Source organism: Cygnus olor, chromosome 7 (genome assembly GCF_009769625.2).
Source record: "Cygnus olor isolate bCygOlo1 chromosome 7, bCygOlo1.pri.v2, whole genome shotgun sequence".
Lineage (NCBI taxonomy): Eukaryota > Metazoa > Chordata > Aves > Anseriformes > Anatidae > Cygnus > Cygnus olor.
The window spans coordinates 7,507,496-7,531,811 of record NC_049175.1 but is presented as its reverse complement, the minus strand read 5'-3'; the positions used below and the strand labels follow the sequence as shown (position 1 = coordinate 7,531,811).

Genomic DNA, 24,316 nt, shown 5'->3' with positions numbered 1-24,316 from the left:
TCATAACCATAACCAGGTATGAAATCGTATTACAGGAATTTATGAAATATGTGAGGCGTGGGTTTTTTTTGATTGTTTATTTTTAAGAGGAAAACAATCCTTCTGTGACTGATCTGAGGCTGAACAGCCAATGAAGCAGCTGGGGAGACCAGACTGTGATTAGAAAGCTGGACAAAAGACTTGGAGAAAGATTTGGAGAAAACCCAGAATTAACCCTTGGCAGAACTATCAGAATTTCCCAAGAAAGAAAATTGCCCAGGCTGGGCTGAAACTCATGGGTCAAAAGCAAATCACACAGACTGAGTCTCGGAGAAGACTGGACAGTTAAATCTTTAGTAAGCCACTTTCCAGAGAGCAGCTAGGGTTGTCTGCACAGGATGGCCTGCCAGCAGTCTCTAGTTTTCAACTAGTGATCCTGGAGGTGTTTCACAGAACTATTCCAAGGCCATTGGTAGGTCAGCAACATTTTTGTAAAACATCGTTTAAAATGAAAGTTTAATACTGTGACCAGTGCCTGCTAGAAAAAGAGGATCGGGGATTCTGTCCCTCCAAAAGACCAGCACAAGTCATCGGGAACCAGTTTGTAGGCTCCCTTAGAGACTGCTGAGCAGGTTGAGCTCCCATACTTTCAAATTCTCTGGCCTTGAGTGATTTAGCTATCAATGCACAAGCTAGCAGATTCAACCTTGTTTCAAACAAAACCAAATTCTGAAGCAGAACCCATCAGCCCCTTGTCAGAACAGGATGACAGGCCAACCTGCAGTCTTCCTTGCCAACGTTCTCCAGGGAGCAGATTCCAAGTTGTTAACAGTCTTGTACAGGTTCAGCTATATGCCCTTAAATGTTCATATGATTTTTTTCAGTCCCGTGTAGAACAGAATAATCTAACAGATCATCACTTTATTTATCATCAAATACAGATAATTTCCCCCTGTATGTATCACATTTTCCAGCTAAGTCACCGTTTCTGCTACTTTATCAGGTTTTCTCATCTGCAGGAGGGCTTCTACAAGCCAGCAGACTTGATGAGGACTTCAACGGATGGCAGAGAGCAAAGGCTAACTCCAAGGAGAGCAAAGCATGTATTTTCATCCTGATATTTGTTAACACAGATCCACTGCAAAAATCCTCTGACAATTACAATTCCTACCCCTTAAACATGCTACTCTGGGGCTGTGGACGGTTTTAAATACACATAGCATATGATGAAACTAGTACAGAGTACACAGAAGTGCCACAGAAGGTCAGATCAGGTTCTGCCCTCATTTATTTCCACCGAATCTTCCCAAAGGGAATCAAAGCCCCTCGGTGCAATGTTAGCAAGATAGAGGCTTACAGCATGGTAAAAGCACTGTTCAACGCTGAAAAATGAAACAGCTCTTGAAGTTCTGAAGCTCTTGTGGCAGAAGGGGAAAAGATGCTGAGCGCTTTTTGTTGCACTGACTTAAGGATCCCACAAGGACCCGCCGGGCCTGTCCCTGGTGCTGAAGCGGCCTTTACGCCGCGGGCACGCGCACCTAACGGCCCGGCCGCGAGGCAGCGCCAGCCTGTCGGGTTTGGGGTTTTTGGTGGTTTTTTTATTTTATTTTTTAACCCGTAAAAGGGTGGCCGTCGGCCAGGAGCAGCCTCCCGCGCGTTCAGCCTGGCGGGACAGGCGGGCGGGCTGACACGAGGAGGCAGCCGCTGACGAGGCCGAGGGTAAAACCGGCCTCGGGGCTCTCTGACAGGGGCCTGCGGGACACGGAGAGCGGGCAAGTAAAAAAAAAATAATAGTAGTAATAATAAATAAATAAATAAATAAAAATAACTCCGACGCAGCGGGGAACGCAGCGATTTGCCACGTGATCCGGCGGGGAGGAGGCCGGCGGGTGGAGGCTGCAGCCGAGCCCCGCCGAGGGCGCCCCCGCTCCCACCCCCCCCCGGCCGCCATTTCGTGCCTCGCCGCCTCCCTGCGGGCAGCGGCGCCCCCCGGCCCCAAGTACCTGCTGCCCCGGCGCTCGGCTCCCCACAGCCTGCTGCCACTTTCCTGCTCTGCCACAACGCCAAGAGGCGATCTCAGTTCACAGCGGGCCGCTACAAAGCGGCACGTAAAGTAACGGTCCCCGCACTAACAGCGGCTCCCCTCACGCTCCTCCCAGCCCAGCCGGGGGGCGCCGGGCACGCTCCGGGGGGCGGCCGCCGCTTGCGGGGCACTCAGGGGCGGGCGGTGCCACCGCCCTTCCCCGCTCCCCTCTGCCCCGGTGTCCGCAAGCGCCGCCCGCTGAGGGCCCGCAGCTCCCCGCCGGCCCCTGGAGTTACCGGTTGCGCCCCGCGAGCTCCGCTCCGGCGGCCGGGACAGGTGGGTGGCGCCGTGGCGCTGAGGGAAGGAGAGGGGCCCGCCACAGCCGTGGGGCCGGGGACAGCCCGGGGGCGGCTCGGCCGCTCAGCCCCGAGCCGCGCAGCCCCCGTGTGGGTCGGGGCAGAGGCGGCGGGGTGGAAAACGGGGGGTCTTGTTCTGGCCCAAGGGGAAAAGCTCCTTTGGCAAGAGGAGGGTACAGGGTGGGAGCCCCTTGCCGCTTTAAAACTCTCCCCGCGGATTGAAAGTTTCTGTAGTGGAAGGTGTTGCCCAGGGGAGGCTGTGCTGGGAAGGCAGAAAGTAGGTGAGTCATTTGGGTCAAACCTAGCTTCGGGGCGCCTTCTTCACTGAAGATGAAATCCTGCATCGCTGCACCTGTGGGCGTGCACGTAGGGGGACCCTGCTCCATCAGGGCGGCGCAGGGAGCCGTGAGGGGGCTCTGAGGTGGTGAACTGACAGGGACAGCGAGGGGTCCCTCCTCTGAGCCGTGCTGTCCCTTCATCGTGTTGTCCCCTCTTCGTGCCGTGCCCAGCCTCCGGCTCGCTGGCAGCGAGCCAGCAGCATAGAAATCCTGTGACATAGATGTCAGCTCTGGCCCTGGCCCTGTGGAGCTGACAGCGATCTGCACGTAGCCTCTTCAGCCCTTTTTCTTTCCCCCTTTTTTTTTTTTTCTTCTTGGCTCTTTTCTCTCGTTAAGCCAAAACTGTTGATTAGGATTCCCTGCAGCAAGGCACAAATTAGAGTAGTTGCAGGGTTGCTTTTCTGGTTTCAGCCCAGAGTCAGGCAAGAAGAATAAAAACAAAACAGCAAAGCACGTTGCAGCCTTCTTTCTGGTTCAAGTACCTGCTTTGAAACTAAGCTGCATTTTAATCCAGTTGCTGCTCTTGGCTCAATTAGTGACCTAAAGCTGGTAACCTAAGCACTCTGGCTCCATAGGTAAAAAGGAGTTGGTAACGTTTACCTAAACAACAGGTGTTTGGGTATTTTTTCTCTTTAAAACAAACAAAAAAAAAACCTTTATATCTTGGTGAAGTAGGTGCCACAGAAGCGTTAGGTATTACATGCTGTAGTGGGTGCCTTTGAAAACCACGATTGAGGTGCTGATAAGGCGAGAAGTTTGTAACACACACTGAAGTCTTTTTGCAATATGGGGGTGAAAGTGGTTGTAAATAGTCTGGACAGGTGTGACTTACTCCCTTCCCAAAGTATCTTCTTTGTCTCTCTCCCCCTCTCGACAGGTGTGGTTTGCAGTTTAACATAGTCTCAAAAGTCGTAAAATCTTCTAAATATGAAGGTTGGCTACTCTATGGTGTGTATTCACTTTTTCGTCATAGTAAAAGGAGGCTGTAGCAGAGTAAAAAAGAGTATTTAATATCGAAAAAAGTGTATTTTTTTTCTCCGTAATGGTGAAAGTATTCATGGCGAATGATCTGAAGTGAGAGTAAACTGCAAATTCAATGAATTGGTAAGGTGATACGGGCAGCAGCAAAGGGCCAAACAGAAAGTGGTTTGAGCTGTATTTCTGAAGGCTTTGTGTTACAGAGAAGGGAGAAAATGTTCCATTATGCTGCTCTAGCTGTCTCCCTAAGAATACTACATTCTGTTGGGACCTGTAAACCGCCATGTGAAAAAGATACTGACAAAGCAGAATTTGCTGAAGCCAAGGGAAGAAAATTTAGTTTCTGAAGAAAGTACAAAGTACAAGACTTAAAACAACTTGACAGAGGAACTCAGAAAGAAGTTCTGTCAGAACAGAAGGATTTTGATTAAATGGGTGAACAATATTGTACGTGGAAGTAGAAGGAGGATTAATTGAACTTAGTTTAGGCTGTAGCAGTGAAGGAAAGGAGATGGCAATGAGCTCATCGGCACTGTAGAATAGTTTTGCTTTGGAAGCAATAATGATCTTGTGCTGAAAAAATCTTTGCTCCCAGTAGTTACTTCTACGTTCAGTTTGACATTGGCAGGGTAGGAATTAAGAGTTAAAAATGTTTTCCATTGATGCCATATAGAATTTGTATATATTTGTATCAAATTCTTTAGTACTGATTAGCCATTATACAGTAAATACATGCTATTTTGTCCTTTCTTCTGGTCCTTCTTGGTGAAGATCTTTTTATCAGTAAATAAATTACAGCTTTTCTCTGCAGTGCAAGTACTTTGCTTGCTCAAAGAAAACGATAAAGGGTTATAGCAACCATGACCTCACAGGTGTCTTTCTGTGTGTCAAAGCACACATTCTGTTGCAGATCAGAAGTCAAATAAACTTTCAAGCAATCTACTTCTGAAATGACACGAATGATACAACTTTGTTGCTGCAGTAGCAGTAATTCAAGGCTCTCCCAGGAGCACATCTAACATTGCAATTAAAATACATGATGAGTAATGTGGCCAGCCTAACGAAGTGGTAGCAACTTGAACAATTGGAATTTCCATGACTTGTTTCCTTCCATCTTAATTTAGCATTGACACTAGTGGTTTTTATTTCATTCACTTGATGGCTATGCGCTCCCGAGTGTGCAGTTGTAGCTTTCCTAAAGTCCTTTTGCTGTAATACCACATGGTCTCCTAGCATATGTGAATTGTTTCCGCTAGTGTAACGCCTCTGACGCAGCTTTGGAGGGATGGCTCTGCCCGGGCTCTGCGGCATTTGCTGAAGGTTGCAGCATGCTTCTGCGCGCAGAGCCTGCTGGCACTGTGGGCCCCGTGGTGCCTGGTACCCATCCAGCTTCCTCACAGCTGTTCCTATCAGTCACCTGGGGACAACTCTGGGGGGGCTTTGTGAGCTCTGGACAAATTTTTGTTTTGCTATCTGAAGAGAAAATGTCACCTGGCTCCTGGAATATATATTTTATTCCTTTAAATGTCACTCCTCACATCAGTGGCCTCATTTGACTCAGCATAGCTCCTGTCTGAAGGAAGGGAACTATATGCACGTCATAGGTTTTGACATAGCTGGAGAATGTAGGAAAGAAGGCACCCCAAGAGAAACAAAATGCTGTTATTTGAGCAAACAAAAAGTGATTTTTGAAACAGTCTAATAGGTGGTTATGTAAAGCAAATAAAACCTAATCCAAACACCACAGGCTTCTGAAAGCAAGAGGGTTGTCTACTATGTATACACAGTTCATTTCATCCCCAGGTTTCCCAGAAGGTTTTGTGGAGGTTTGTGACGATAGCTATGATGGCACCGTACCTGCTGCACCAGTCCAGTTCCCTGTGTTTGCTCTGGATACATGACATGGTGAATGCATCTGTGTGTCTCGCCTCTGAAAACAAGGCAGGATTGAAATAATCACCTGGGTGGATCACAGGCTTTCTGATCTGCCTGTAGCAGGATTCTGTAGAAGGCAAACAAGCTATGCTGAGCATCCCCTCAAATGAAGCTGTGACTGCACCACAATCTTCTTTACTGTTTGCCGTTCTCCAGAATTAAATATGGAGCTTTCTGCAGGTTGGCAGAGGGGAAACAAAAACAGGAGGAAAGGACTTAGGCCTGGAAAAAGAAAACTGCGGACCTGATAGTGGTTGCATGGGCACATGAAAGAGGTCCTGCTGTGTCGAAGGACAACGTGGGCCAGGATGCAGGCACATCCCCTGCACTTTCTTTGTAAAAGTGCCAAGCTACGCTGGATGTTTGTATGGACACAGACAGAAACCAAGGCAGTAGAAACAAGTGTCCTCAGCTGAACATGTCATTCAAATGTGAGTGCCCCTAATGAGATTACCACTTTAGTTTCATAGCACCCAACCCAGCCTGAAGGATCTCACAAACCCTTTCAGATGTCCTAAACTGATAAGCAGATGGCATGTTGCGGATGTGAAAGTAGGATAGAAGCACATAGTGTTTGATTAAGCAGCGTTTCTGTTTCTTAATGCTTAGGTCTGTTCAGCTTGCTGTCTGTGCAGTTTTATGCTGTTATCGTTTTTGCTATTTTTTTTTTTTATTTTTTTTTTTCAAATGACTGAAGATTTAAGTACAGGAAGGTAACATGCATGGAGTTCATCACCCATATAAATGTAACTTCTCTTCTAATATTTTTTTTCTATAATGCTTTCTTTACTAGTGAAGCAATGACTTGTCGTGTTTGTTTTACTCATGTTTTTCTTATATTTTTCTGAACCTTTGAAATGGAGCCAAAAAAAGGCACTAGAAAAACACAGTGAATTCCTAGAAAAAGGAGAGGAATAGTGCAGTGGACATTTCTTTTGTGTGTGCCTGTGACCTTTTCAAAAATAATAATAATAAAAAAAATCAGTATCTGAATTAAGAGGCCTACAGGATAAATGGAAGGGCTGAAAGTGGCGTGGTTCAAAGTGCAAAAAGTCCTTTTTCTTCCCCCTCTTAAGTCATCATTCAAACATCACTGTTTCTGGCCTCATACAGAGATAGCTTACAAATGTAGTTCATGTAAACATGCTCCATAAGTATTTGTGAGACATTAACCTTTTTTCTTTGAAACTGTGTCTTGCTATGGTTTTGGTTTGCGCCGCTTCTACTGTCTGAGTCAAACCCATGTGAATTTCTGTGGTTTGATTTGGACCTTGGACTGAAAAATGTGGTTATGTGGTATAGTCTACAGTTTGTGGTGCATAATTATTTCCTTGTACAAATGGCTTTTCTGTCACTCTGCATGCTAAACAAACTAAGACGTATGTGGTTTTGAAAAATTATTGATCAACTCCACAGGTAAAGGCTGAGGCCATGATAATATTTGCTCTCTGTAGTTTCACCATCAGTTTTCTATGACATTTTAAGATGGGTGCATGGGCAGACTGGCACACTACCAAATGGAGCTCCCTCACTAGTGCATTGTGTGGTTTTGGTTGTCTTTTTGATTATCAGAGGAGAGTCCGTGCGTGTTTTTCACCTTAACGTAATGAGAATTTCTTTGTAATGTGAGCGTAAAAGCAAGGGTGCTGCAGAGATATACTAGAGTGCTTCTGGAGCTCCTGCACATGTTAATGACTTGAAAGTGGTGAGTGTCATTTAATGTTTATAGCTTTATCCGAAGAGCAGAAGCTGTTTATCTTTTTAGTTCTGCCAGCAGCTTCTCCCCTTCCCTCTTGTTCTCTGTGCTTTAGTTATTCCCAGTCTAAGGCAGAAATGTATCCCGTGTTACCAAATAAGGGTTATAAAGTTTTTTATGGAACACCTAACACAAATGGTATATAAACCATGAAAAATTATGGAGTGAATTGAGGAAGAAGCTAGTTAATTGTATTCTTAATTGTCATGCCTTTAGAACACTTGTATCAAAACAGTATGACAAGTATGTGATGAAACTATGCTTATTCTATTGAAATTAAATGCTGCTTAGAAATAGCTCATACTTCTATCTGCATTCCAAGAGAATAAATTTTAATTGTCCCTTGAGAAAGTGTAGGCTATGGAAGCAAGAGCCAAAAATGAAGTTATGAAGTTTTTTGTCATGTGTGTAGTAGGTACTTATTTCAGTTTAACAGATCAGTGTAAGAGACGATAAACACATATTTTTGGTGTTTTTTGTAAGAACTTGTTTGTAGTATGTTATGTATCACTGTACAATACGCATTTGCTGAATCAGAAATTACAACTGGTTATGTAATTGTTTAATAGACTAGAAATGAGGTTTGTACGTTTGGGATTTTAGCATGGGATTCTATTTGCATGTTTTATTCCAAATGTGTTTTGCCCGTGAAGTAACTGAACATGAAGAGGGTCTTGAGAAGCCTAGAAAGATCTGTCCCCCCCTCCCTGGGGGCTATATTAGACCTCTGAGTCATGAAGTCTTTGCATAGTAGGTGTCTGGTTACAAACCTTTTATGGGCCCTACTCAGCTGGGATATCAGCATCTGCATTATAGCTCCCATCTATTCTTGGGTGATATCCCAGCACGACTGAACAGGCAAGGCAGAAAGAAAATTGCTGTCGTTATATAAAACTCTGCCCTCTTCTTACTGTATTTTTTCACCCCATCACTCTACCCCATCCTTCTGTTCTGCAGTGTCTTGGTGCCTTGTGAAGGAGGTACAGGATGGCTTACAGCGTGACTCTGAATGGACCTGGACCATGGGGCTTCCGACTGCAGGGGGGCAAGGACTTCAACATGCCCTTGACAATCTCCAGAGTAAGTGAACAAAAAGCCTCATTGGGCCTGTTTAGGTTGGAAAGTAGCAGTAAACTAATTGTATGTACGCTCTGACCTGGCCAAGTAAAATAGAGGATCTTTGCAGCTAGGTCTGAACAAAGAATCAGAGAATATAATATAGACTCCAAATACACAAATCCACAGCACAGCCTGGCATCGATGCTGTCTCAGACATTTCTTGTTTGTATGTTTTTAAGAATGATGATGCTGTCTCCTTTTAAATGAGCTTCCAGTTCTATTTTGTATGGTGTTGTCTCTTTTTCTACTGACAGGGGCCTTGCTGGTGCTGTCTGTTTTGGGGGAAGAGAGTAGAACAACTATGAATGGGAATACAAAATAGTATTTCTAGAAAATAATTATGTAACCGCTTGTCAATATGTAAAGTCTTGGTCTGTTCAAACTGGACAAAGATAAGGATATATGTCCATCTCTTGGAGGGGGTGCAATAATTGGATGAAAATTAGGCACGTCAAGCAGAAGATAGTGCTTAAAATGCAGACTTAAATTATGCAGAAGCCTTCCATTTGTAGCTGATAAACAGCATGTGACTTAATAATTAATTACCTCATGTATCTGTTGATTACAGATTAGTCCATTTATTTTCTAGCCATCTCTTCCTCCCACTGCCACTCCCAAGAAATTGGTTTCTTAAAAGTTTTTTTTTGTGCTTTTTTTTTTTTTAATCATTGGGTCGCCGTAAAGAAATTCATAAGCTTTCCCCTTACTATTCGCTAACCAAACTAGATAGTTCTATGTAACTTTTGGTTTGGGAGATTTCCGCTTTATGCTGCTTCCTACAGCTTCCTCCTTTTTTGTCAGTCTCAAATCTATTCCAGAATGTTCAGATCTTTTAGAGATGTCTTTGTTCCTCCACAGACCACCTGCAGAAGGCATATTTTGCAGAGCAATGACAAGAGAGGTTACTTACATAACAGTGTTTAAAAGGAATACCAAAATGATTTAATCAGATAAACAAATAAAACGCAAACAAATGGTCTGCTCCACTGGGGGGGAGCCACCTACACTGCTTTGAAAAGTTTTTTTTTCATAGTGAAACAACTAGTCTGTTGTAGGTACCAAATTGAGATCCCTGCAGCAATTGTGATTCAGAGTCATCTGTGAGCTTCTGCAACCTTAACTATCCTATTTCATATTTAAACTGTAAAGCTCTGTCTTATTTGATCTCCCTTACTCTAATACACAGTATTCCTTTCTCCATAGAGACATATTTACCTTAACACTAAGTCCTATAATGAGAAGAACATTTCATAAACGCTTTTGCAAAAGCAGTCTTTGTTCTTCAGTAATTGCAAAGGAAGCTGTTCTGTGTTGTAATGCCAAAAAAAAAAGGGCAAAAAAAAGCCTACAAAAAATAAATTTACTTCATATGCTTGTATTAATTTCACCAAGAGTTTTGGTATTTGGTAAATAGTTTTGGTATTTCTTTATTGCACCCAAATTAAGTACGGAGAGGTACCAACATACTTCTGTAGGCATTTTCATGACATTTTGCAGCCTGCACTGTAAGGTGTTGATTTTTTTTTATAAGTAATTCAATCACAGAGTCTGCCATTCAACATCTGGGGCTATGGCGCTTACACTTGCAGAAATGAAATGACAGTTCTTTCAAAGCGAACCCATTGTCACAGGTTATGATCTCCTAAGGTAAGCTCAGTGTGCCCGAAGGCTATGTGATTCTACTGGGGCCTTTGAGAATCGCGTGATGAGCAGGAGTGGAACTGCAGTGGTTGGATTCACAGAGGTGGGGTGGAATTACCTTTTCACACAGCTGGATGAATTTTCTAGCAATAGTAGTATCAGAAAGCACTGTTAAATGTTTTGAAATCTTCCTCAGTGAGGCCCAGTTCTTAGCTGAGAGGATTGCTTTTGGCTCAGATTGGATTTTGTAGCCTGCCTTAGGGAAAAAGCAGGCATGCAGGAATGAACATAGCTTCTTTTAGGGAGGGCTGGAATAGGAGCAAGTTGTGATATTTTTAATTGGAACACAGTGTTACACGTGGCCTTTGCCAAAGAAAAAATAGACCTTATAAGGACATTATCATCTTTTTACATGAGTATATCTTCAAATAGATCAGATATTCCCATTATCAGCAATTTACAGTCATAAGTGAGGTGACCTTTGTACTCAATCATAATTGCCGTCTTATGGGGAAAGAAAAACTATACTTAAATTTCCAAGGTATTCATGAGGAGAGAGGAGTCAAAAACAAGTGGAGAGGAGTTAAGGTCGCTCTGCAGTTTTCACACTCCTTTAACAATGGAATTAGAAAATAATCTGGGAAGACTTTAAAGATATTTTTTTAGTCCCCACCCCACAAGCCATCCTACCCTTAGAACAAATTATTTCATGAGATGTAATAGGCAGGTACCAGAGGTAGGAGAATAGTACTGGCTGACTCTTAGTGAAGCTGAGCATCTGTCACTCCTACTGAAGTGAATGGGGCTTGCAGGTTGTTGGCACCACTAAGAGCTGACACAGGTGGCCTGGTCATATGTGCAAATCTGGTCTTCCAAAATTAACGTGGGCAGCAAAGCAGTTTATTTTCTCCTACTGCTGGTATGAACTGTCTGAAGTGAGCAAAATTAATTAATTTTATAGACCTAATCCTGCCTAAGAAGGCTTTTAAGTATAGTTCAAGTGCTGTATTGCAGAGTTACCTAAGGTGGTGTGATTGTACATGGATAGATATGACAGCAGAGTCTCCTTGTGTATTTGTGAATAACAGCAAACTTTTCTAGTAAGACAGACTGGCTTGCAGGTGATGCAGTGAGCTGAAAGGTATGCAGAAATATCACCCAAAACAGTGCAGTAGCTTGTGATTGGTACGTTCACTCTGTGATTGTCCAGTCAGTTTTTTGTTTCCTAATAGAGAGGATTTTTTTAACGTTGCCTGGGTTCCAAATGAAAAGTCAGAACCTGATGTCAAAGGAGACAATGTTTAAACAAAGTGTGAGAGAACTATTTTGGCTTTATTCTATGAAGTAAAGAAGTAGTTGAAATCTGGTCATGATGTAAGTGCAATGAGGAGAAATGGGAAACACGAATAGGAAAAGATGCCTTATTAAAAAGATGCTTTTACTAGCACCTTTTCCTGATTACGTCCCATCTTTCCTCCATTCCCTGGAATACATATGTCATCCTTTCACTGTGACTGCTTTTCCTTCAAGGAACTATGTGATAATATTTATTCTGTACTCCCATTTGCTTTATTACCATTCAGGTATCAGTGCCTTAAAACAGGCAAGTGATGGGCAAAGGGATTCCTTCTTGGCTTTTTACTTCTATGCTTGAAGGCAGGGAAACCTCAGGGGCAAGCACTATGCATTCTGCTGCTGTCATTTGGATAGCCATGTGGTGAATATGTATTGCAAACAGAAGAGTGAGCTGTACCTGCATTGATTGAACTAAGGACATTTAACAAGTTCATTTGAAACGCTGAGTCCACGTCACATGTTAAGCATCCATGTCTGGTGAATCTAATCACTGAGCAGTTATTGTTCTAGAGCCAGAACTCCAATGTGAGAGTTTTTGTTTCATCTCCAAATGTGAAGTCCTTCACAATCCTAAAAGCCACAGATTAGTATTTAGAATCGTTGATATTCTATAAGCTAACAGGTAAGCCTTGTCTTCTAAAAGCCTTCCCTTTTAAGTACTGATAAGTAGAGATGTTTCCCCTTTTTCCCCAAAAAAACTCAAATGACTTTGAATCAACTTCTGAGAGTAGGACTAAGCCATTGGACTTTAATCTAAAGACTGTCTTATGGCTTGATAAACTGTGGTAGCTTCTTAGCACAGGTGGTTTCACATTCTTCCTGTCTTCTACAGTTTAACTTCAAATAGTTCCTTGTGACAGGGGAATGAAGTGCTTCCAGTGCAGCTTTGAAGAACACTCCAAAACTTTCTTATCTGTTTGTAACACAATACCTATTTTGTGGGCATCAATATTTCTTTGAGATGATCTGTAACTTTTAGATCACTTCCTGAACGATCCAGTCATCCCATGCAAAGTCATAGAATTCTGACTTTTATTATGCATAGTCATTTGTTGGACGTACAGATGTGTTGGTAACATGAGAGAACACTAGTTACTTGATGCTCTCCAACTATTGCAATCCAATTCTGGTGTGTTTAGAGCCACAGTTATCAGAAATAATTGCATTTCTGTGAGCCTTAACTCTACAAGTAACTCCTAAAACCCCTGGTTTGGTACTGTTTATCTGAGGTATTGCAGTAGTCAGCGTTAACGCTGTGAGTGACAGTACAGTATAGAGGGCAGTTGTTTGATACGGTTGCATCTCTCATCAAGCATGAGTGGCAAATCTGTATTGTACTAGGACGGAAGGAGCTAATGGTATAGCTGTATTCTATTTCTCTGGCTCAATAAATACTATGGGTTCAGGGGCCTGGGGATCAGAACATTCCTGGGTACTGGGCTCTCAGTTCAAGGCTCTGCTCTGAATGAAGCAGAGCAGAGATTTAAAGCTGGCTGTTCCGGTTGTCTGAGAGGTAGGGTGGTAGATATTCTGAGGTAGACAACTTTCCTTGTCCTGACTGCAAATACCATGAGGTATTTGAGGAGGTCTGAGGAGTAATCACAATGGATGTTTCATGTAAGCTGCTCACTAACTTATGAGAAGGTTTGTTTTTTAACCAACACCTGATTTTTTTGGGGAGGACACAAAGCAGTTTCATCATAAGATCTACTCTCTTCCCCTCTGGTTAAGCAATCATGACATAACTAAGAATATTTTGTTAACTTCCTTTCAGAAAACATTCTGAAAAATCCACATGGCTTATTGTTACATCCTTAAACTCAGGATTTCCAGTGGAAGAGTCTTTATTGAAATCTCAGCATCATAATGCAATGTGATTTGAATGTGTATTATGTTCACCAAATAGCTTTCAGGAAGGTTATGGAACTAACTGCAGCTCTTGGTCTAATGATTTTTCCTTTAAAGCAAAGATGTGCTTGGAACTGAAAGGCAGCCTCTCTTACCTGTTTTTGTGTGATTAAAGTAATCACTGAATACTAAGTTTATTGCTGAAGGCCAGGAGTATATAAACAGTATTATGTACTCCATGCAGTATCTCTGCAGACATCATGCATAGCTCTATTTAAGCTTCTGTTTCTCAATTCTGTCTGTTCTGAATTTCAGGGGAAACATTTAGCACTGTTAGAATGTAGGCCAGATTAATACGAATAATGGTCTGTAATAGCTGAAGTACTAGCTTAAAGGATGTTACATAATAAAACCTGTGGCTCTCATTGTTCTGACATAATATATAACCAGTGGGTTTGAAGCCCTTTCTTTTTGACCTGCCAAATGCAGCTGTTCTCTTTGTGTTGTGATTGTATCTGAATCACCAGTGCTGGTGTGGCATTATCTGTAGGAGAGTTCAGTGTATGAAAAAGCTAGACTGAATAGAATCTATGCAACTACTAACTCGGTTATAAATACAGTCAGTATTTCTTGATGGAGAGGAAAAAAAAAATCAATTCCATAGTGACTTCTCAGCTTTTTCCTCTAAGAGGGAAACATAACCTTTCCCTTGAATAGGAAGCATAATGTTAAGTGTGTTAAGAAACTGGGGCCCAAGAATGGTGAGAAACTGAGAAGCTCAAGAGTGGGGATAAGCATAGTTATTGCCTCTTTATGAAGGAGGAGGAGGTTTCTTAACCTAAGGAACCTAACAAGTCCACAATTCAAATGAGTTTTGTTGCTTTTTATCTTGTTTTAACATTTAAGTGTTCCCTGGCAACTGGGTATTCTGGTGTGACAAATTCCTCCGCCGTTGGCTTAAAGTTAATTTAGTTGCGAATATAGTTGATGTAGTATTTCAAGAAATTGTCAAATTCACTTAATTATTAATGAACATAATTTTGCAGATCCTTTAGAACCAGTAAACGCAACAGGAGGTAACCATTAAATTATGTATTTAAAGCTGCTGAACACTTTTTTTTCAGGTGATACTTTTTATTAGTGTCAGATATTTGAACTCAGCAAATGGCGATTTTCCATAACACAGCAGATAGCACTGTCATTAGCTCCATTCTGAATACATTATTGCCAAGTCTTCTACAGCTAGTGTGACACAGAGTGAATTTTATTCTGCCAATATGTTATCATTAACTTTCTATACTAGCAACAGTGGTTCTCATCTGGTCACTCTTGTTGTCTAATTAGTAGTGTAAAGAGTACCTTATTTTTTTTAAAATCCAGTTTGTATATAACTATAAAAAGCCTTCAGTAGCCTTTGAAGTACTAAAGCAGTGTGTTAAAAGGAAAGGTCTTCATTATAATCTAGCATTGATTGATGAATCAGCTAGCTCCAGCCCACTATTTGGTACATGTGATTTATTTTGTGTATAGCTAGAAGTTTCTGTACATAAGTGCCTCAGATGCCACCATTTTATAAAGTAACATTAAATGGTGTCCAATGTGATATGAGATACCGCTCTTCTTTGTTCACTGGGTTTTGTTGCAGAAAGAACTGGCTGTTCAGTGTGCTGGTAAGTTATTTATCCCCATTGAAAGATCATGAGGATGAGAGAAGGAGGGAAACTTTTGCTGAGCGTGATAAAAATCAATACTTGTAAGTCTTATGGAAATAATTAATTTTAAACTGTGTCTGACAATGTCAGCTGTGCATGCTTTAAAATGAATAATGCTAATTGAAAAGAATGGTTTATACTGCATGTGAAAGGGCTGTTTCTTCTAGTACTACTGTAATTAAAGTCTTAATAAAAAAGTTACGTGAGAGTGAAATTTCAGAATAGGCTTCTTGTTAAAATTGTCAAATTTCTTAAATCCTAACTTCATAAAGGTATGATATAATATTTAACTAAATAGGAGTTCATAAAGAATTGAATTCTAGCCAGTACAGAGTGAGGACAAGGGTGTCAACAAATGTGCTGTTCAGTCACATTGTGTTGACCCATGATTTACATAATATGGTAGATTAAAAAACAAACAAGTATCATCTGTCAAAATGTGCTGTATAGATGATGAGGAAAGAATTATGAATGTTAATTAGGCCATTAACTTACAATAGCAGCTCAGCGAAATAAAAGCTTGATCAAATGAGTTGCCAGCCTGAGGATGGCCCTGAAGCTTAGTCCAGCTCTCCTGTTAGGTGTCCTTTGGGAACAGTCCTAAATACTTTCCTTTCCGGGTCTATGAAAAGTATAATTTTCCCCCAAATGTGAAGCTGTTTCTATATTCTTCTGAAAGACTTTGGGGAACAAGAGCAACCAGCTCTTAATTGTAGGGGGAAGAAATAACGTATTTTTTCCAGTCACTTTGACTGTAAGCACTCTGTTTCTGGATGTAGGCAACCTGAAAATAATTAGTTTCCAGCTTACAAATGTCTCCAGATGACATCTTGAATGTGTTTACTACAAGGTGACTCTTCTTTTTGTTTGCAGTGGCTAACAGCCATTTTTCCAGAAAGTCAGTGAGTTCTTGCTCTTCTTTTAGGAAGATGTAATGGATCAAATGTCTTCAAGGCATGCAAATCCCTTGAATAGGGTAGAGTTACTTTCTGCACCTCCCACGTGCGTAGCTGAAGTTGTGATTGTCTATGCCACAGGTGTCTAGTGCCTGGACTCTGAATAAATAGGTTTTAACCTTTCCCCAAAATCCTTCTAAATACACTTGATTTGTAGCAATGGCAGCTGAGGATTAGGAGGAACTCAGCCTTTCATGTGCTGGCACCATACCTCCTCCTTTCCCTTGCTTAAAGTCCAAATTCCAGCTGCTGGGCTATTTTGGCTCCCTCACTTGCTGCTCTTGGTTAGCCATACGTGTTACTAAAGGCATAAACCCTTATTCCCACTAAAGGTAACTAGTTCAAGGACACACACTTTAAACAATTTATGGCTATTCAATTTAAAGCCAGTGTTAGTGGCAATTTGTCTTTGTGGCATAAAAAAAAAAACAACCGTAAGGCATCGTAGTACTTACTATACCTGGTTAGGGTGGCATGCATGCTTTTCAGAAGCCGCTGTGGGACTCTCATTCTATATTTAAAGCATCCTGTAACTTAGGAAGCTATTTTGATTTGGAACGAATGCTACATTTACCTCAAGCTTCTGGAATGGGACATGGTATCCAAAATTCCAAAAATACTACATGTAACCCCAGATTCTGGTACATAGTGCCAAATCAGAATGCTCTGGTATTAGGGTGAATTTGGGCTGCCTTTTCTTGATCCTGGGGGTCACTGGGACTGTCCTGCTCTATTTGAGAATGTCAGCATTCTCTCCTTACCTAGTCATAGCCAGTTCAAAAATGGCCAAGGGCAGTTGGTACTATGGCAGGTGTTTAAAAAAGAAATAGACAGCCAAAACAAGATGTTCTCTTTTATCAGAGTTGGTTAAGATTACCTACTCTAGGAAATAAATGGATAGTCTTCTTGATGATTTTTTTTGTCAGGAGTTGCAAAGTACAAATACCTTCCTGCCCTACTGTCAAAATTACTTTCCTGTCTAGAAGATTCTTGTCTCACTTGTTTACTTAAATGATCTAACAAATTATTTAAGATCAAGTCCTTTTGCTATCTATATGTGATGGGGCAAACAAGATTTCACTATTACATGTTTACTTTCTTGATGACAAAAAGTGGTCAAAAGTCTGCAAGTGTCACTGTTTTCTTGAGCAACAACAAACCAAACCCATCTGAACAGCAATCTCTTCTCAGAAGCCTCAGATGACTGCAAGGACAAGTACTGATACTGCTGTGGACTGTCGTCCTGTGGGACAGCCCTAATGTTGCCTCTTGGCACTCATCCTTCCTCCATGTGGGATGGTACTGTGCTGTCTCCTGCTTCTGTACGCCTAGAAGGCTGCAGTGGGCTGCCTCCTCTGCCTGCCTTTCCTTGCTCAGCCCCACACATTCTCCCTCATTGGGGTCTGCCATCCTTTCTTTGCTTCCAGCTTTCAGTGACGTTTAAATTTAGTGCACTCTGAGCGGAGGAGCAAGGAAATGAAGACTGCATTTGGAACATGAAAATCACAGATCCTTCCACAAGGTGTTATAACTTCCCATAGAAGACTGAAGGGGAAGGTGGAAAGAATATTCTGGTAGAAACAATACAGGAAGAGGTTAGTTAAAAAGGGTACCTTATGGAGGCTAACAAGTGTTGTGTGTGTAGCTGTGGGGTTTCCTGTTTCTCTGATTACATGCGTTGCTGTGTTAAATAGCCTGTTACCCTGCGTTGGGGAGCCCAAGCTTTAGCTAATGCCAGTATCATTTCTGTGTTTAGAGTGAAGTATATTTCCATGGAGAATTTTTGGAAGACCCTTTCCTCCTCTTACAACCACACATCCTATGAACCACAATCTAATGTTTTTGTCCTGCTCGTCAGCAATTCCCTTCTTTTGCTACATTTCTGCAGAGCTTCACTTCCTGACCCTACAGAACGCAGCTTTAGATTGCTATCTACAACCTTTTCTCTGAAGAAAATCTGCTGAATGTGGATAGTAGGACATGTTACTTTTCCTGAAAAATACTAATGGGTGGTCATTGTGAACATTTCCACCTTTTCTTAGTGGTAAAGCACAGTGAAGTTTCCCAATATGGGAATGTGCTTCTTTTTTCTAAACCTGTGTTGTGTCTTCTGAGGCTAACATAATCTGCTTGATTGTGTTTCTAGAAATCTTTATTTAGGAGACCTAAAGAAATATGCAAGCAAGAAAAACAGTTTTTTTTTAAAAAAAATCTGCCCTGCAGAGTAACAGCAAGCTTTTGTGGAAAATGTGCCCTGTGAAGATGCACATCTGTGTCCCAAATGTCAATGGAAAGACCCCAATGACTCACATAAAAAAGGTCTGGATCTTCAATGCATAAAGATCTAGCATATTTCTTCTTTTATACAGTATGGTATTATGCTTCAAGCTTTGGAAATCAGACATAAATAAGGGGGGGGTGGCAGGGGACGACAGAATAAACTTTTCGTAAGCTCCAGAGAATTTGAATTAATTCAGTTGTAATTTTGGTTTCATATAGACCTAATTCTAATCCCTTTCCTGGTAAAAATGGGATGAAGTTGCAGGATTGATAATTTATGTGAACAGGGTTATTGTCTGGAAGAGTATGGAGCAATGACCCATAAGTTTTTCCCTGTGTGTATGTGACTTGTCAGAGAGCTTATCCAAGCTTGTGGGAACATTCTGGGGGGAAAATTCATCACTTCCACAATATTGAATACATATTTGCGGAATGATTGACAAGATGAGGAGGTGGTATATCATTTCTTTCCGCATCAAGGGACTGTCAGCGAATGAAACCAAAACTAGAACTTAGCTGCTTTATTTATCCCTTGAACAGGTGCAGTACAAGCAGCTGCAATAAGATCTTTCATACACTCCACCCACAATTCCCTGGAGTTCATGTGTCCTAAAGACAACCTGGAAAGGAGGCAGGACACTCTGGTACAGTATTATATTTTATAAGTACAGTGCAAGATGCTGATCCTTCCCATGGGGAAGTTCTGGAACTCAGAACTGGATCTGAGTTTCATGCTGTGATATGTCTCTTTCTCTTGCCACAATGAGTGTTTAGCTCAATTATTAATTTGTCCTGTAACTTTTTTATTTTAATTAAACTCCGTTGTCAGCCAGGAAACAGGACAAAGGAGTAGTTGTAAAATAATTTACCACTTAAAATGATTTGCCTCGTATTAACTGGACGTTCAGATAACTATTTCTGAGGAAAGCTTTGCTAAGAGGACTTGTAAATAACATTACCCTTTTGGACTAAATTTAGTCTTGATCCTCCTCCACTGGTTTTGGAAAAAATGATATTGGATCCCAACATTAAATGTGTCTCCAATGTTAGAAGGCCAAGGAAGAGCTCATGTCAGGTAGTTGATTGGTAAGCATCCTTGTTCAATGTGTAGAAAAACATGTTAGGAAAAAACTATTTTTTTGGCATTTAATTCTAGAACATTTACAGTGAATGTGCTGGCTTGAAGGTCAGCAGTCCTTAGTTTTAATCTTCTCCTAAAGTACCTGTTCTTGGCTGCTGTCTGAGAGTAATGGCTGGTCCATATATCCTCCCTGGTATGACAGTGTCTTAGTGTCTATTAATTCTGTAAAAAGAGGTAGTATAGGAAGAACTCTTTAAAATATTATCTTTTTCCACTTCAGTTCACCTATTTTTATAATAAAGAAATATGGATCAAGGATTATCAAGGAAAAAAAAAAAAACAACTAAATTCCCAAAACAACTCTGAAAAAAGAGGAGCGCGAATGCCATATTCTGTTCATATCCTCCCACTGATGCTATGGTTACATTAATGTGATACTCAGTAAAAAAATAGTTTACTCAGTGTGTCATAAACTAAAACCATTTTTCTGCCTAAATTCTGACTCGCCATCCAAGAGCTGGTGGTGACCACCTTGAGGTAAAGTTGAAATATCAAATAATTTCCCAATATTTATTTGAATATTTTCATGTATTTTAGTGATTCCATAATATTAAACACTCCACATCCCTATTTTTGTTTGTTTTGTTTTAATAAAAGGAGATCAAATAATAGCATGTTTGTATACAAAGATATCACATCGTGAGAATAGATGATGATGGTGATTTTCAATGTCCTTGGTGTATTTTTAGTTGAGTTTAGTTCTATATTTTTTGCTGGTACACAAGAAATATTCTCCCCATGTCTTCTCCTGAATGTATACTGCATATGATTTGTGTATTTGTCTTTGGATACAAGTGGCCTATAGAAAAATCTCTCATGCTTTATTCTTAAATGTCTGTGTTGAACAGATCCCCATGATATATATATATATACACACACATACCCTTCCCTCTATCATTTGTCACACCATCACTTACATTTTGTCCACTTTATTTTGCTGTACTACCAGAATAAGTAAAAATCTAGGTTGTGCTGATGGTGTCTTTTTACTTTGTCCAGTTTAATTCATTTAGCATTCAAAGACACCTGAGACTTGGATTTGTCTCCTAGCTCTAGTGCTTTGTTTCTTTTTCTAGTCTTTTTGTCTGCTCTGCCTAGTTAGACAATAGTTCTGATGGCCATCAGTGAATTTACAAAGCCTGTCCAACAGGCTCTGAACTTGTCAGAGTGGGGCACTGCTGTGACAGCACAAGCAAAAAGCTATTGGTTCGGTTGTGTCTCTTGATACTATTTCTTTAGTGATTTGCCTCACTTCGTATTGCAAATAGCTTGCACTATTAAAATTCTCAATTAGTTAACAGGGAGAGGGCCACAACATTACCTTGAAGGAGAGCTGTCTGTAAGCTGTTCTTAAAAATTGATAATATGATTCTTAATCACTGTTTAGCCTTGAAATGCTCTTTTCACTCCTGTGAGCCCTGACATTGTCTTGACATTGTCTTTTTCCTTTCTGTTCTTACCTCTGACACTTCCATTTTCTATTTTTATGGCTAATTTTCATTGTAGAGACTAGTGAGAGAGAGACTAGGACGGGTCTGTGGTTTTGGATTAAGATATGCAGTGTCAGTTTTGTAATATGAGCACACGACGTTGAGGATGACATGGTAACCTTTTTGCTAGCTTCCCTCCAACCCACTCCCATCCATAAGCATGGTTATGTCATGTAAGTGCAAACCTAAGTAAGAAGTAACTGTAAGGCTGGACGAAGGTTGGAGGTGTAAACTTATTCCAAGGTAGTGAGGTTGTAAGCAAGATGTGTGTGTACTAACAGATACCTAGAAAACATGGAAATTACTTTGGTGATTTGTGCTTTACATGTCTTTCACCTTCAAAGCATTCTGTACTATGGGACGGTATACTGAGGTTTAAGTTTGGATTGAGTAGTGTAAAGAGAAATGAGAGGGTCAGGTCTGAAAAAGGAGAGAAGGCTTTAAACCTATATACTGGCATAGGGCCATAAGGAAGAAAGTTCAAGCTTTACCTGGCACCTACCCTGCTATAAGAAAGCCTCATATTCTAATAAACGCAAGAGTCATCTATTTTAATTTAAACAAGGAATTTAGACGCTTGGAGAACAAAGAGTCCTGTTTCCACTTCAGTGCTTGCTCACAATTTTTACGCTGGGGCTTAGAACAAAGATTTTGTGTTGATCTGTATGTTATTTTATATTGGTTCTTGGGTTGGTAGTGAGAAGAACAGTTCTCCATATAGTCTAATAAGTGATATTTCACTTTGACTATTTTGAATGGGAAAAAAAAAAAACACACTTCTGAGGAGTGTGAGAAATGACTGGACCCTTAGAGAACTAAAGCTATTCAAGTCACAAGTTTAAGTAGAGTGTAGAATATAATTAAGGAATCCTTTTGGTTTCACATTCTTTGGAATGGTACCATCTCTGCCCAATTCCAAATGTCAGATCTCCTCTTTTTTCTTACCTTGATAAAAGTATGGAAGTATGGACTGAGTGAGATGCTATTGTTGGCAAGCTTTTGATGGACAGTCCTGGAATTTCATTGCAGGAGCCATGACTTCTGTTTTATCTGAAATCTCACTGGCTCTCGATGACAGACAAACTCTGTTTTTAGCATTGCACTGAAGGTCAGGCAAATGACTGGTTTCCAAACAGAGTAACTGAAGATACTGGAACAGATTTATTCCTGGTATAATTCCACTACTTCTATGAAGTTACAGGGGAAATATATTTGTAAAGACCCTTCAGAGTTGAAGGACAATAATCCTGTTCTCAATCACTTGTGCAAAAAGGAGGTTGGGGGAAAAAATACCACTTAATGTAAAAATAAAATTATTTCTGCAAGAGAAATACTACATTCCCTAATATAAGAATAATATATATATTTTTTAACCTGGTTTAAGCCAACATCACTCCATTAAGGATACTGAGCACCATGGAATATGCTGGTTTTTTTTCTAATATCTGAAAATCTAGCTTGAAAAGTTTTAATCTAAGAGCTAGGCTTGAGGTTTTCTGTCTATATATATATATATATATATATATATTTATCTTAAGGTTAATCTATGAAGTAAGTACACTGCGTAGGCTGCTTTCCTCGTGGCATTTGGGATGTTTCCATTATTTTTCACACATCTTTAATTTTAGCTACAGTTTTGGCGTACCTCACGTCTATAAGCTGGCTATCAAGCAGACTGGTTAGATATTTCATTTCATTTTTGCAAGTTATCCTTGACCTTAATTCATATGTAAGGCAATAAATTGATTTTGCAGATGGGCCAAGAACGGTCAGTAGTAATTTGTGAAAATGAAAACTAGATGGTTTTACCATTGCTCAGGTGTTAGGAATGGAATCATCAACATCTTTGTAGGGTGCCATTACAAAGGCCAAAATTGTTAGAAGCTAGAAAGAAATTTTTATAAAGCTTTGTTGCACAGATCACAATAATGTTGAAAGTTTCCAAATCATCATGAAAAGTGAAGGAGTGTATGCATGTTTGTGGTTGTAGGAAGTGTTATGTGTCAGCAGGGAGGTATAGCTATGGCTAACAAGGAGGTGCTCTTCATCTCCTACTTTGTTAGAGGGAATTGATCAGTCTAGGTTATGGACACACAAAGTCATAGATGTAGAGAGATCTTTTTGTTGGTAAAAGATGTCATGTTTTATGCCACTTTATAACTGAATGACTAGGACTATCATTGATTACCAGTGCCCCATGACACTGGGAGTTGGTGCAAAAATTAAAGATGAATTTTTTATCAAGACATCATTATCAAAAATGTGAAGTGTTGATGTTTTTACATTTTGTATAATAAATGTATATTTAATTTTCGCAATTCTATGACAGAAATGTATCCATTAAAGCTCCAACAGTGTTTTAATACTTTGGTCTTATTTCGGCAAGCTTTTGCTTTAGAGGGCAAAATGTTTCTTTAATAACAGATATCCTAGTAGTCATAAAGTACAAACATCTTTTACCATAATGAGGCAAGATTTCCTCAAATTAGCTTAGCTTTGACTCTAATGCTGTACCCCAAAGGCTCTGCTTTTCCAAACCATTCATGACATATGCTTTTTAAACCCATAAAACAATTCTGCACTCACTGTATACCCTGTGTTCTAATGTCAAAGCAAATCTATGTTCTACTTGTGGCACCTGCTGTGGCACATACTTCAGCTACTTCAGGGTAGTACTGAGCATACCACCATACTGAAAGTCCTGTCAACGGAGCTGTGATTAAAGCCCCTTTGGAAAATGTATAGCTTCACCCTAAAATCATTTATCATAACTCATAAGGGAGAATTAATTAGCATTTAGTCCTTGTAATAATTTGGGTTGCTGCCCTTCACGGAATAGGGGCATATATGTGTAAGTACAGGCCTCATACAGAATGGGAATGCTTTCATTTTTAACAATGCAAAACAAATTCTGATACAAAGAAACTGAATTTTTTAAAACAACTAAGTAGTTCGATGTATTAATGAATGCTGTTACACTGAATGTTCCTAAGTCAAGTTTCAGATATACAAGGTTGTATTTCTAAGTACAGAAAATACTACTGTAGGTTAGATAACAAGCTTGTAACAAATGGATTAGTATTTTTTCCTTTACTAATGTCAGCACAGTTCAAATGACTGTCTGCTATGGAAATAGTTGTGTTAAGGATTGACAAATACTTTGTCTATAGCTATGTAAAATCTGACCCCTCAATCTCTTTGGCATTATTATATTTTATGATAGGATTTGAGTGTGTGCACTTCCTGTACTTGGATGATGTTTCCCAGTTGAATTGTTATATCTATTACATAAAGCTATAAATGAAAACAAAAGATTTTTTTCAGGAAAAAAAAAAGTGAGTTTCTTAATATTAACTCATATTTACTTCAGAAGATTTTGTAAACATCTTTTCATCCCACTGAGCTAAG

General features: G+C 40.3%; 1 protein-coding gene and 1 long non-coding RNA gene across 12 annotated transcripts in view; one reads left to right on the top strand and one right to left on the bottom strand.

Annotated features, from left to right (window-relative positions):
• The window catches only part of LOC121072975, a 59,351-nt gene extending 57,199 nt beyond the window's left edge, over positions 1-2,152 (bottom strand). The window contains exon 1 of one of the 2 annotated variants that reach the window (XR_005821449.1): positions 1,983-2,152. This is a non-coding gene — a long non-coding RNA (uncharacterized LOC121072975). The remainder of the gene's footprint in view (positions 1-1,982) is intronic. The other variant, XR_005821448.1, reaches the window with a different exon arrangement.
• A 68-nt stretch (positions 2,153-2,220) lies between these two features.
• LDB3 (LIM domain binding 3) overlaps positions 2,221-24,316 on the top strand; it is a 121,687-nt gene continuing 99,591 nt past the window's right edge. For 9 of the 10 annotated variants that reach the window (XM_040563354.1, XM_040563362.1, XM_040563365.1 and 6 more), the window contains exons 1-2: positions 2,221-2,338; positions 8,323-8,445. In XM_040563354.1, coding sequence (XP_040419288.1) covers positions 8,353-8,445 — 93 coding nt within the window. In that variant the 5' untranslated portion in view covers positions 2,221-2,338; positions 8,323-8,352. Of the gene's footprint in view, positions 2,640-8,322; positions 8,446-24,316 lie in introns of all 10 variants that reach the window. The other variant, XM_040563355.1, reaches the window with a different exon arrangement.